The following is a 13,421-nucleotide window of genomic DNA, read 5'->3' as shown; positions in this document are numbered from 1 at the left end:
ATAGGAGTTCAATCTTCTAAAAATTTTTTTTTTAACGTTTTATTTATTTTTGAGACAGAGAGAGACAGAGCATGAACGGGGGAGGGGCAGAGAGAGAGGGAGACACAGAATCGGAAGCAGGCTCCAGGCTCTGAGCCATCAGCCCAGAGCCCGACGCAGGGCTCGAACTCACGGACCGCGAGATCGTGACCTGAGCTGAAGTCGGACGCTTAACCGACTGAGCCACCCAGGCGCCCCAAATCTTAACATTTATTGAGACTTGTTTTGTAGCCTAAGAGATGATATGTCCTGGAGAATGTTCCACGTGTTTTGAAAAAAAATGTGTATTCTATTGGTTTGGGGTAGAATGTTCTGTATATATTTGTAAAGTTTATCTGGTCTAATATGTCAGGGTGCCTGGGTGGCTCAGTTGGTTGGGCATCCGACTGTTGATTTTTGGCTCAGGTCATTATCCTAGGGTTATGGGATCAAGCCCCATGTCAGGCTCTGTGCTTAACCTGGAGCCTACTTGGGATTCTCCCTCTCTCCTCCACTATTTCCTCTCCTCGCCCATATCCCTTCCTCGAGGTCTTTCTCTCTCTCACAAATAAAGATAAAAAATAAAATAAAAAAATTTTTAATATGTCATATAAAGATCCTGTTTCCTAATTGATTTTTTGCCTGGATACAGTATCCATTGATGTAAGTGGGGCGTTAAAGTCCCCTACTATTATTGTATTATTGTTAATTTCTCCCTTTATGTCTGTTAATATTTGCTTTATGTATTTAAGTGCTCCAGTGTTGAGTGGGTAGATATTTACAGTTCTGTTCCCTTTAAGGATTGATCCCTTTATTATCATGTAACGACCTTCTTTGTCTCTTGTTACACTTTAATGTCTGTGTTGTGTGATGTAAGTATTGCTACCTAGGCTTTTTTTTGTTTCCATTTGCCTGGAATATCTTTTTCTTCACTTCACTTTCAGTCTTTATGTGTCTTTAGGTCTGAAGTGAGTCTCTTGTAGGCAGCATATAGGTGGGGCTTGTTTTGTTATGGGAACATTCCATCACCCTGTATCTTGATGGGGCCATTTAGATCCTTTACGTTTTTAAAGTAATTCTTGATAAGTATGTACTTATTGCCATTTTATTGTTTTCTGGTTGTTTTTGTAGTTCTTTTGTGTTCCTTTCTTCGGTTGCTCTCTTCCCTTGTGATTGATAACTTTCTTTAGTGTTATGCTTGGATTCTTTCTCTTATGTGTACCTACTATAGGTTTTGGTTTATACTTACCATGAAGTTCATATATAACACTCTGAGTATATAACAGTCTATATTATCTTGATAGTCAATTTTAAAGACATTGTAAATGAACTTTATTTTTACTCCCTCCCCTTCACATTTTTTGTATAAGTTTTTATAGTGTCCATCTTTTTAAAAAAATTTTTTAACGTTTATTTTTGAGAGAGGGAGAGACAGAGTGCAAGTGGGAGAAGAGCAGAGAGAGGGAGACACAGAATTGAAGCAGGCTCCACGCTCTAACCTGTCAGCACAGAGCCCAACGCAGGGCTCGAACTCACAGAACTGAACCGTGAGATCATGACCTGAGCCGAAGTCGGACACTTAACTGACTGAGCCACCCAGGAGCCCCTCATAGTTTCCATCTTTTTATTTTGTGACTCCCCTTAACTAATTTTTTTTAGAAATAATTGAATTTGGTACTTTTCTAACCTTCATACTAACTTTGTAAGTGATTGCTTAATTATCTTTATTGTTTGTTTGCTTTTATTCATGAAAGTTTTTCTTTTCCTAATTTTCTTTTAATTATGGCCCTTTCTTTTCCACTTAGAGGAGTCTGTTTAACATTTCTTTTAAGGCTGGTTTAGTGATGATGAACTCCTTTAACTTTCGTTTGGGAAACACTCTTACCTTACTGGGTAGAATATTCTTGGGTGTACTTTTTTTTTTTTTTTTTTCCTCCCTGTCAGCACTTTGAATATATCATGCTACTCCCTTCTGGCTTGCTACGTTTCTGATGAGAAATTAACTGATAACTTTATGGGATTCCTTTGTAGCAACCAGTTGCTTCTCTCCTATTTAAAAAGTTCTGTATCTTTACTCTTTGTTATTTTAATTATGTGTCACGGTATGGACCTTCTTGGGTTCATCTTGCTTGGAGCTCTCTATGCTTCCTGGACCTGTTTCCTTCCCCAGGTTATGTATTTTCAGGTATTATTTCTCAAATAAGATTTCTGCGCTTTTCTCTTTCTCTTCTTCTGGGATCTTTTTGATGCGACTGTTTGCTCTCTTGATGTTGTCCAAGAATCCCTTAATCTATCCTCATTTTTTATTTTATTATTTTTTTTTAACATTTATTTATTTTTGAGAGACAGAGGCAGAGCATGAGCAGGGGAGGGGGAGAGAGAGAGAGAGATACAGAATCTGAAGCAGGCTCCAGGCTCTGAGCTGTTTGTTAGCACAGAGCCTGACGCGGGGCTTGAACTCATGAACTGCAAGACCATGTCCTGAGCTGAAGTTGGACACTCAACCGACTGAGCCACCCAGTCGCCCCCTCATTTTTTAAAAAGTCTTTTATCTTGGACACCTGGCTGACTCGGTGGAGCATGCAACTCTTGATCTTAGGGTCATGAGTTCAGGCCCCGTGTTGGGGGTAGAGTTTACCTAAAAGAAACTTTTTGTTTTTTGCTGTTCATCTTGGCTGCTTTCCATTACCCTGTCACGTTGCTGATTTGTTCCTTTGCATTTGCTAATCTGCTGTTGATTCTTCTACTATATTTTACATTCAGTTGTTAATACAGTTCTGATTAGTTTTTGTGTATTTTCTCTTTGCTGAATTCTGAGTTCCTCCATTCTTCTCTACAGTCCAGTGAGCATCTTTCTGACCATTACTTCAAAATCTTTATCAGATAGATTAGTTATTTCTGTTTCATTTAGTTCTTTTCTGAGCTTTTGTCTTGGTCTTTTCATTTGGAGCATATTTCTCTCTCCTTTTGCTTGACTTTCTGTGTTTACTTCTCTGAATTTGGTGCAACAGCTATTTCTCCTAAACTTAAAGGAATCATCTTGTGTATGGTCATCTCCTGTGTAGATTGTGTATGCCTGGTGACCTTGGCTGGCTGGCTGGAGGTAAGGCTTGTGTGGGCTGGGCATCATGAGGTACTTTGTCCTGCAGCTGCCATGGTGGGAGGTCCTGAACTGAAGCAGGCAGGGGCCAGGGTGGTCCCGGAGCTCTCCATGCAGAGGGTATCCTCCCAGGACAACTGAAACTGAAGTGGACACTGGCCAGGGCTTCCCATGTCACTCTACACAGAAGGCACCCCGATAAGTCATCTGGAGATGATGTGGCAGTGGGTTTGGAGGTCCTGAGGTATTCTTTACTAGGGGTGCCCTGCCAAGATGTCTGCAGCCAAAGTGGTGAGGGCCTGGAGTGTTCTGGGGTGCTTTGCCCCTCCTGTTACTGTGGCAAATGGCGGGAGTACAGTGAGCGCTGATTAGGGGTGTTCTGGTGTGCACCATGCTGGGGTTGCTGAAGCAGTCTTCCAGCTAGGGTGTCCAGACCCTGTTCTCATCCACACTGTCAGGGCTGAGCAAAATAAACTGTGCCACTTGCCAGCCCCTCCAACCCAGAGAGAGTTCCAACAGTTCCCTCCACCATGTGGCAGAATTCTAGGGCTGGATCTTTTATTCTAGTTGCTCTTTTAAATTGCAGCTTTTTTCTTGTTTCCCAAGGTGTCTGGAAGTGGTGTGGGCTAGGAGCCCAGGGCTGGCTGAGGTACCCTGTCCCCTGTCTGCGCTATCAAGGTGGAGGGGGAATGTAAACAGTCCTCACCAGCCCTTGTGGCTCGGAGAAGGGTACAGCAGCTCTCTTGCTTTTGGCAGAATTCTAGGACTGGATCTTTTATATTCTAGCTCTTCTTTTAATCTGAGGCTTTTTTCTATGCGTAGGGCAGGTGAATCAGCTCACAGTTACTCAGTACTATCCTTCCCCAGTGTAGTTCACAGTGTTGACATTGGGTGTTTCCCTTTCTTACCCTGTCTCCACCTTTTGCCATTCTCTGTCTATATTTGTTATGCACAAGTTGTTCATTCAGCCTTCAGCATCTTCAGGAGGAATTGCTCTATAAAGAGGTAGATTTGGTGTGTCTCTGGAGGAGGTGAGTTCAGGGTCTTTCTACATTGTCCTCTTCCTACGTTGCCATCAAAATCAACAAGTTTCTGTTTCCTTTCAGCATTTTGAAGAGGTTATTCTGTGTTGCCTGGATTGAATAGTTTCTGGCAAGTCATTAGTAGTCATTTTTCTAGCACTTTTTCTCTTTAGAAAGTGACTTTTTCTCTGGGTGCTTTTCACATTTCCTTTTTTTTCGTTTTTTTCAGCAACTTATTTATGATATATTTTGGTGTGGTACATGTATATCATTATCCACTTAGGGCTTTTTATGGAGGATCTGTGTATCGGGTTTATGGTTGACAACTTGGAAAATTCTGGTCATTATTTCTTCACTTTTTTTCCTATTATTTTCTTTCAATATTCCATTTATACATGGTTGATCCCATATTTTTCTGTTGAGACTGTTCATTATTTTATGCTTTATTTTACAGTCAAATGCTATGTTTTAAAGTCACCTATCTTTTTTTTTTTCTGCAGTGTTTAATATGCTGTTATTTCTGTCCAGTTAGAAATTTGTGTTTGAGGTATTGAATTTGCCATTGCTGCAAGTTCCATTTCATTCTTTTTTATATTTTTCATTTTTCTCATACTTTCAATTTCCATTAAATTCTTTTTGATCGTTATCTTTGTTCTAACATCTCTGTCCTTGTCCTGTTATCATTTCTGTCATTTCTGGATCTGTTTCTATTGACTCTTTCCTTGGTGTTACATTTTCTTAATGTCATCTCTAGTAATTTTTGATAGAATGTGGAGCACTGTCAGTGGTTACATTGTTGACCGTATGTGTTTTGTTATCTTCCTTTAAAGAGTGGCTGGTAGGATCACCTGGGTGGCTCGGTTGGTTAAACTTCCAAATTCATCTCAGGTCATGATCTCATGGTTCATGAGTTTGAACCCTGCATTGGGCTCTGCACTGACAGCTCAGAGCCTGAAGCCTGCTTCAGATTCTGTGTCTCCTGTCTCTCTGCCCCTCCCCTGCTCATATCCTGTCTCTCTCTCTCAAAAATATTTAAAAAAAATTTTTTTTAATAAAATAAAGAGTGGCTGGTATTTAAGTTAGTTGTGGGTTCCCTTGATCCCTTTGGAGCATTCTAGGTTTCTTTCATTTTTTTTCTTTAGCTTTACTTGGGTACATCTAAAGTAGCTTTTACTCAAGAGATAGTTCAGCCCTTCTACAAAGCTGTGATCCTTTGTGGCTCTTCACTGAATGCCCTAAATGATTACTATGTGTCTCCATGATTATGAACCTTAGAAATTGTTCATGTGAAAATTCCCATTTCTTTTTTTTTTTTTTTAACTTTTTTAATGTTGATTTATTTTTGAGAGAGAGAGAGTGCGAGCGAGCAGGGCAGGGGCAGAGAGAGAAGGAGACACAGAACCCGAAGCAGGCTCCAGGCTCTGAGCTGCCAGCATAGAGCCCAATGTGGACTCGAACCCACGAAGTGTGAGATCATGATCTGAGCTGAAGTCGGATGCTCAACCGAGTGGGCTCGAACCCACGAAGTGTGAGATCATGATCTGAGCTGAAGTCGGATGCTCAACCGACTGAGCCACCCAGGCACCCCTCCCATTTCTTTTTTCAGTCTTGGGGCATTTTTCCCTATGCATGTGGCCAGTACTAAGCAAAAATTCTAAGGGATCCATGTGCAGATTTCCAGAGATTTTCCTTTATACCTTCTTTCTCATTAGAATTCTGCCCTTTAACTTTCACTTACTCCAAACTCCCTAAATTCTGATGTTGATCTATGTTTTCCCTCTGTACCTGAATTTAGGGTGTGCCTCCAGTTGGAAAGCTGGGTCATTGATGGGGAATTACATTTCTCTCAAAGGTTACATGCAACCTGTGCATTGTGTGTTCAGTATTTGAGACCATTCTTTTTATTTTGTACAGTTTTCTAATTTGTGATTGGTGCTGAAAATTATCTTATGAATTGCTATCTGATACTTTAATATTCCTCACCCATATTTCTTTTTTTTTTAATTTTTCAATGTTTATTTTTGTGAGCGAGAAACAGACAGACTGCAAGTGGGGGAGGGGCAGAGAGAGAGGGAGACACAGTATCTAAAGTAGGTTCCAGGCTCTGAGCTGTCAGCACAGAACCTGATGTGGGGCTCAAACTCATGGACTGAGAGATCATGACCTGAGCCGAAGTTGGCTGCTTAACCGACTGAGCCACCCAGGCACTCCATATTTATTTTTCTATAAGGAATATTAGAGTCAGCTTGTTTCACTTTAAAAACTCCTTTTTGTGTTTAAGGTTATCATGTGAAATGCATGGATTAATGTAGGGAGAACTAATATCTTTGGAATATTGAAGCTTGATAGTACGGTAGTACATACCTTTTTAATTTGTAGTTTTAACCTATGAAATTAGTATCTATCTATTCCTATTTTATTGACTTTTTACCAAAAGTAGATATTTAATGTTTTCTCCTGCCTTTTCCTTTTGTATGCAAGTGGTCATAATTTTTTTTTCCATCTATTAGTTTGATTATGTGTATACATTTTTCTGATATAGAACCCATTTATAAATTCCTGGTGTGAAACATGCTCAGTCATCTATTTTAGTTTGATTTAGTTTGTATAGATTCTTGGGTTACTTTTGTTTTAAAATTCTAATTCCTAGCCTTTCATTTAGAAACCATAAATATAACAGACTTTGAAAATTCTTGAAAAGGGAAGAATTCTCAGAATACATGCTGTATATGCATCATTGTTATAAATAGGGAGAAAACTTTTAGAACTATGACACTTGCTTATTTAAAAATTTTTGGGGTGACTAGGTGGCTCAGTCGGTTAAGCATCCGACTTCAGCTCAGGTCATGATCTCGTGGTTCATGAGTTCAAACCCCATGTCTGGCTCTGTGCTGACAGCTCAGAGCCTGGAGTCTGCTTCGGATTCTGTGACTCCCTCTCTCTCTCTGCCCCTCCCCGGCTCACGCTCTGTCTCTCTCAAAAAATAAATAAAAGTTAAAAATTAAAAAAAATTTTTTTTTAGTATATTTATTTATCTTGAGAGAGAGCATACGCAGGAGAGGGGCAGAGAAAGAATCCCAAGCAGTCTCTGCACTGTCAGCACAGAGCCTGACAGGGGGCGGTAAGCTCAAACTCGCAAACTGTGAGATTGTGACGTGAGCTGAAATCAAGAGTTGGATACTCCAGGTGCCTGGGTGGCTCAGTTGGTTAAGCGTTCGATTTCGGCTCAGGTCATGATCTCTCAGTTCGTGAGTTTGAGCCCCATGTTGGGCTCTGTGCTGACAGCTCAGAACCTGGAGCCTGCTTCGGATTCTGTGTCTCCCTCTCTCTCTCTGCCCCTCCCCTGCTTGCTCTCTCTCTCTCTCTCTCTCTCTCAAAAATAAACATTAAAAAAAAAAGCGTTGGATGCTCAACCAACTGAGCCACCCAGGTGCCCTGATACTTATTTAAGTGCCGGGGTTAGAAGGCATTGACCCCTGCATTGTCAAAAAATCATGTATAACTTTTAACTTCCCTGAAATTTAACTACTGTATTCTATATATATATATATATATATATATATATATGTATGTGTGTGTGAAAAAAATATATATATATTTTCCCCCTGTCTTCCCCATGAATGTATTTTATATTGTGATTGAAACATAAGAAGTTGCCAAATGATTACAAACAAAGGGAATGTAGAGGAAGCATACGGGTAGGCTGGACTCTCCCCTGCTTTTGGCACTCCTCATTCCACTCCCTGTGTGCATGGTTAGTTCACTGAGGCCTGAGCTGAGAGGCAGTAAAGGAACCGGCTCTGGAGAGAGATTCTTGCTGAAGTGGCAGGGCCAGTTGCTGGTTGTAGTTGGGCAAGGATCACAGAACGAAAGATACCGCACCACTGGAGGGTCTGGGGAGACCCCAGCACAACAAGGAGGGAGCCTGCAGTGAAGAGCAGACAGCAGGCAGGGGTGCCGTCCACCATGGTGGATGTTCTCTGAGGTGGTGAGCTAAAATCCCCAGGGAACTAGCAGCTTATTGCTTGTCAGCATTTCCTGTAAGCAGAAACTAGGGAGTTAAGTGGATAAGGAGTAGGTGTTACTTCAGGATCCAGCTTTGCTAACTGGGCGGGGATGAGGAGACAGATGGTACCGCATTCTACTGGTGTACTGTATTTATTGACCAAAGTCCGTATAAATAGCCCCTACAGTTCAAACCCATGTTGTACAAGGATTGGCTGCATTAGTGTTTTTGTTTCAAAATAATTGTTAAGAGATCACGTTGCACTGTTCATCTTGCTTCTATCACAGGAATATTTTTGGCAAGGAGAAATAGGATTTTTGTTGTTAAATCTCTTCAGGAAAATGTTCTTGTGTTATAAAATAACTTGTTGAACCTGTTCTTCTATGTTCTAGATACATGAGAAAGAAGTTTTAACCATCCATCTCCATATGGAACTGCCTCCGTTCTCACTAACTCAGTTACATGAGGTGTTTTCCCTCTTCACAGGTTCAGTTTAACTTGCAGTTTACAAAACCAAATACGTCACTAGGAGATGTTCAAACAGGAACAACTATTAGTATGCCTTGCTCAACTGATAAGGAAAAGTAAGTACTTATCATAAAATTTAATGTTTGCACTTTTGAAAGTCATCCTAAATAATTTTTATCGGTGTTTGAAAGCTTTGATGCCCACTTATTTATCTGTGACATTTTAAGTTACTGATCAGTGGGATTGAAGCTAGAGTCACTTTTCTCTGTAAGAAATAGATTTCCCTGGGCGCCTTGGTGGCTCAGTTGGTTAAGCATCTGACTCTTGATTTTCACTCAGGTCATGGTCTCACCGTTCATGGGATCAGCCCCTGTGTTTGGCTCTATGCTGACAGCATGGAGCCTGCTTGGGATATTCTCTCTCTCTCTCTCTCTCGGTCTCTCTCAAAATAAATAAACATTAAAAAAAGATTTTCCATAATTTTTTTAAACTGTAAGATACAGTTAAACATACAGTAAAATTTTATTTTTTAAGAGACTTTCCTACATAACTGAAGATCTCCCTTTCATATGCTTTTGGGCAAGTAGATTAGAAATCTTTTTAATTCCTCTTACTTGGTGGTTTTTGTTTTTGTTTTCCTGTATGGCTGTGTTTGCCTCTGGAAAGCTCTCCATTTTTCTGAATTAATGCTGCTAGTGTAAAGTGCTCTGAGAAGCCAGCTCTTTCAAACTGCTAGAATTCTTTGCTGAGAATAACAAGGCTTGTGAGATTGTCCCATACCTAACGAAATAAGCTTTGTGACTTCTGTTTTGCCTACTCAGAAATTCCTTCCTCTTTTTTAGACCTTACACAGGTTTTACATAGTGAAGTTTGTAACGCATGAAAACTTGTTTCTGGGTATTCTTCATGTTTGTAATATTTTTTTCTTACTAACTCTTCTTAGTTAAAATTTAATCACTTTAAGGCCTGTCATGAGCTGGCTCTTATTCATTGGCTTCTCTAAAATTGGCACCAACGCGAGTATTATAATAGTTGGTGAGCCTCTTTTTAAAAAAAAAAGTCAGAATTCTTTGAAGTCCTGAAATTTTTATATAATCTCACACTTGTTCAGGAGGTGGAGCACCTGCAAATCGTGTTAATGGTAGAACTTGGTGTTGATACAGTTAACGCTCATACACCCAACAGCAGTTTCACTTGCAGAAAATATGATGATCATATTTGTGGTACAAAATCAAACATAATCGTGTGTCCATAAAATTAGGACTGGTCAGCTATTTTGACTGTTTTCTCTTTCAGTTTTTTTTTCCTTTATTCACTGTCAGCTAGGAAAAAGTGGCAGTGGATATCAAAGGTTAAAAGTTAAAATTGAAGGAAATACCTGTTCACCCACTTAATTCTCTGAAAATTGGAAAAAGACCATTTAATTTTAAGAATGTAATGTCATTGTTTTACAAGTGCCTTTAAATTCTTGTTATAAGGAACTACTAGAGAAACTTAGCACTGGATGGATTTAGAAAGTAGGACTATGGTAGTAGAAAAGGGTAATATATGACTACATAAATGCCCCTCCCTGTTTTTTCGCAGTTTATACTTGTATTTATCTGACTAGAATTCATTGTGTATTAATTTTAATAGTGCTTATTACTGACAACTGAAGTATTAACAAAATTTTGAAGAGCTTTTGCAAAGGAAAAATCTTACTCATTAAATACAAGATGAAATAGAAGTTATTAAATAATAAGGGTATTCTTGAAGCATGAACATGTGTTTTCATCATGTATCATCACTTAAGTGCTGCTGTTTTACAATTTCATAGTACTAGACTTTCATTTAGCCTACATTCTTAAAAAGAATTTTTTTTTAATGTTTATTTTTGAGAGAGAGTGAATGGGGAAGGGACAAAGAGAGAGGGAGACATAGAATCTGAAGCAGGCTCCAGGCTCCTAGCTGTCAGCACAGAGCCTGACGTAGGGCTCGAACCCACGCACTGCAAGATCATGACTTGAGCTGAAGTCCGACGCTCAATCGACTGAGCCACCCATGCGCTGCTAGCCTACATTCTTTATCTTAGCTCTTTGACTTATTAGTGCTACTTAGTTTACTGGGAAGAAGGGTATTTTGGCTTGTGGATAAATTGTTTGCTTAAGAAAGCACTGAAGAGGGGTGCCTGGGTGGCTCAGTCAGTTAAACTCAGTCGTTTGACTCAGGTCATGATCTCACAGTTCGTGAGTTTGAGCCCCGCTTCGGGCTCTGTGCTAATAGCTCAGAGCCTCTAGATCCTGCTGAGAGTTCTGCAGCTCCTTCTCTCTTTGCGCTTCCCTGCTCACGTTCTGTCTCTATCTCAAAAATAAACAAACATTAAAAATAAATTTAAAAAAACACTGAAGAACAAAGCTATAAATATAACTTAAATTATTTTACATATAGTATATGTGTGTATATATATATATATATATAGATTAGACAAACCTTCAGAATTAACTATTAAGGTGAAAACAAGACTTTGTAAAAATAAATACCATTTTCCTTTCAAGTGGTGCAAATTTAGGGCTGGAATCCAAATATCTGAAGAAAAGGGAAGATAGCATTCCTTTACGCGGACTCAGCCAAAATCTTTTCAGTAATCCAGGTGAGAAGACATTGTTGAAATGGCTTGTACATTGTGGATTCACTGTATTATATAAAGACTTAGTGAATACAAATAATGTTTTTCTGTCCTCATTTGCAGACCATCAGAAAGATGGCACTTTCGGAGCAGTACAGACATCTTCAAAGCCCCCTGTGCTCCCTTCTGCACCGTCAGCCTATTTCCCTGGGCAGTTAGCGAACAGTTGATGCTAGTGTGACCTTTTACTTTTTATTGAAATTTTAGAAATTCACAGGGTTTAAAAATATATCAACAGCATAGATCAAATCCTAAGCCAAGCAAGTTTCCAAGGTTACTTGAGCTTAACGTATTAGATCGTTTGGATCCTTTTTAAAGGACCACTGTCTTTTATGGCAAGGTAGAGGAGCCCATGGGGGATTCTGAGTGAGGATTCTGAGTAAATGACACTTTTTAGTGTGTGAACACGGTGTTTTATGGAATAATAGTATGAATTTTATTAAACGAATCCTTAGAAATTCTCAGAAGTTCGAAGGAAAGAGTTGGTCCTTTTAAGGGACATTCTAGTCCTATTGAGTATCTGTGTAAATGAAAACCTGCTCAGACAGAATATGAAACCAAAGAATGTTAATAATTCATTTTATTTTCATTGGTAAAATAAAAGTTTTGACACCTGAGAATTATGAGGGAAAATGATTATCTCCAAAGATAACCTATATTATTGATGTTTATAGTAAAGGGAAAAGTCCTAAAATTACCCTGAATGAATGAAAATAAATCCTTCATAGCAAATAAATATTTTCCTTGCAACCTCTTTAAATTAGCTATTAAACAAGTCTACTTATTTTGATAAATTATAAAAATAATTTGGACAGCATATTTACATAACCAGATTAGGCAGAAAGTGCTTTTAATCATTTGAACTGCAAAGTTTATAGGATTTTAATGTTTTCTGGAAGTCTTGACACATCTATTTTTTTCTCTTTTTTGAATTTCATGAGTTTGTTTTGCAGTTACATCTGTATTAGAATATTTTAAAAATTAGTACTATAAAAAATACTGGAAGAGCATCATGAATATTCATTGTATTTGTTTTTTTATATCAATGGGTTCATTTTAACGTTTGCTTAATAAAGTAGGCAAATTGAATAACTGTTAGAAGTTAACAGCTGTTTTCCCTGTAACCAAGTGTTTCAAGTAAGAATTACTTGGAAAAAATTAGGTAAAAAAAAATTCACCCAGTATCAGAGGGTCCCCAATTTGTTTTCTTGCTGACCACCACCCAGTACAGAGCAGCATTGTCTTATGAAACCTATAAATCAGTTTTTGTTTGCAAAGATTGCTAATACTTGTGTGATATTTAAAAAACCATTTTGAAGAGGGGCGCCTGGGTGGCTCGGTTGAGCATCTGATTTTGGCTCAGGTCATATCTCAAGGCTCCTGAGTTTGAACCCTGCGCGTTGGCCTCTGTGCTGACAGCTCAGAGCCTGGAGCCTGCTTCAGATTCTGTGTCTCCTTCTCTCTCTGCCCCGCCACCCCCTCAGTCTCTTTCACAATAAAAATAAACATTAAAAAATTAAAAAAAAAACACAAAAAAACTATTTTGAAGGACCTCCCTCACCACACAGATGAAGAAAGAGACATTGAAGACATTAATGGCATACCAGTGTCATTGGGTTCACGGTAAGACAGAGAATCTTTGCTAGTATTTTTCTGAAGCCACAATATTGAGTCCTATGATACTGTGAAACGTTGCTGGCAGTTGCAAGCAATCTTAACTAGGGGATTTATTCTAAAACATTTAGTAACCATTATGGGGTTGGATTTTTGTCATTTAAATATACTATATTAGTAAGAATACTTGGTTACACTAACTTCAGAGCACTTCTAATCATCTGGAAAGTAACCTCTTGGTGGTAATCTTTCCTGTAAATATTATGTGATATGTATAAAACGTGACAGTGTCTGGATGGGATTTATGATCTACAAGTAGTTCTTTTTTATTTGAAATTGTTTTGCAGTGTACAGTTGTACATGTGTTAATCACCAGGTTGCAATGAACGTATTTCTGTAAACTGTGAGCTTTGTTGTTAAAGTATTTATGGAGTGAGACATGTAAAAGGTATATGAAAACATCAACCAGACTCATCTGCAACTACCGACTATGCTTAGAATTTAAGTACTTGCATTTAATTTATGGAC

The 13,421-nt window shown here is 38.8% G+C and overlaps 1 protein-coding gene across 2 annotated transcripts in view; it reads left to right on the top strand.

Moving 5' to 3' along the window:
• Positions 1-12,619, top strand: part of SASS6 (SAS-6 centriolar assembly protein) — a 60,740-nt gene extending 48,121 nt beyond the window's left edge. For both annotated transcript variants that reach the window (XM_007093634.3, XM_042997992.1), the window contains exons 15-17: positions 8,633-8,730; positions 11,149-11,243; positions 11,343-12,619. In XM_007093634.3, coding sequence (XP_007093696.1) covers positions 8,633-8,730; positions 11,149-11,243; positions 11,343-11,449 — 300 coding nt within the window. In that variant the 3' untranslated portion in view covers positions 11,450-12,619. The remainder of the gene's footprint in view (positions 1-8,632; positions 8,731-11,148; positions 11,244-11,342) is intronic.
• Positions 12,620-13,421: the final 802 nt, after the last annotated feature.

Source organism: Panthera tigris, chromosome C1 (assembly GCF_018350195.1).
Source record: "Panthera tigris isolate Pti1 chromosome C1, P.tigris_Pti1_mat1.1, whole genome shotgun sequence".
Taxonomy (NCBI): domain Eukaryota; kingdom Metazoa; phylum Chordata; class Mammalia; order Carnivora; family Felidae; genus Panthera; species Panthera tigris.
This window is presented reverse-complemented; position numbering and strand designations above follow the sequence as displayed.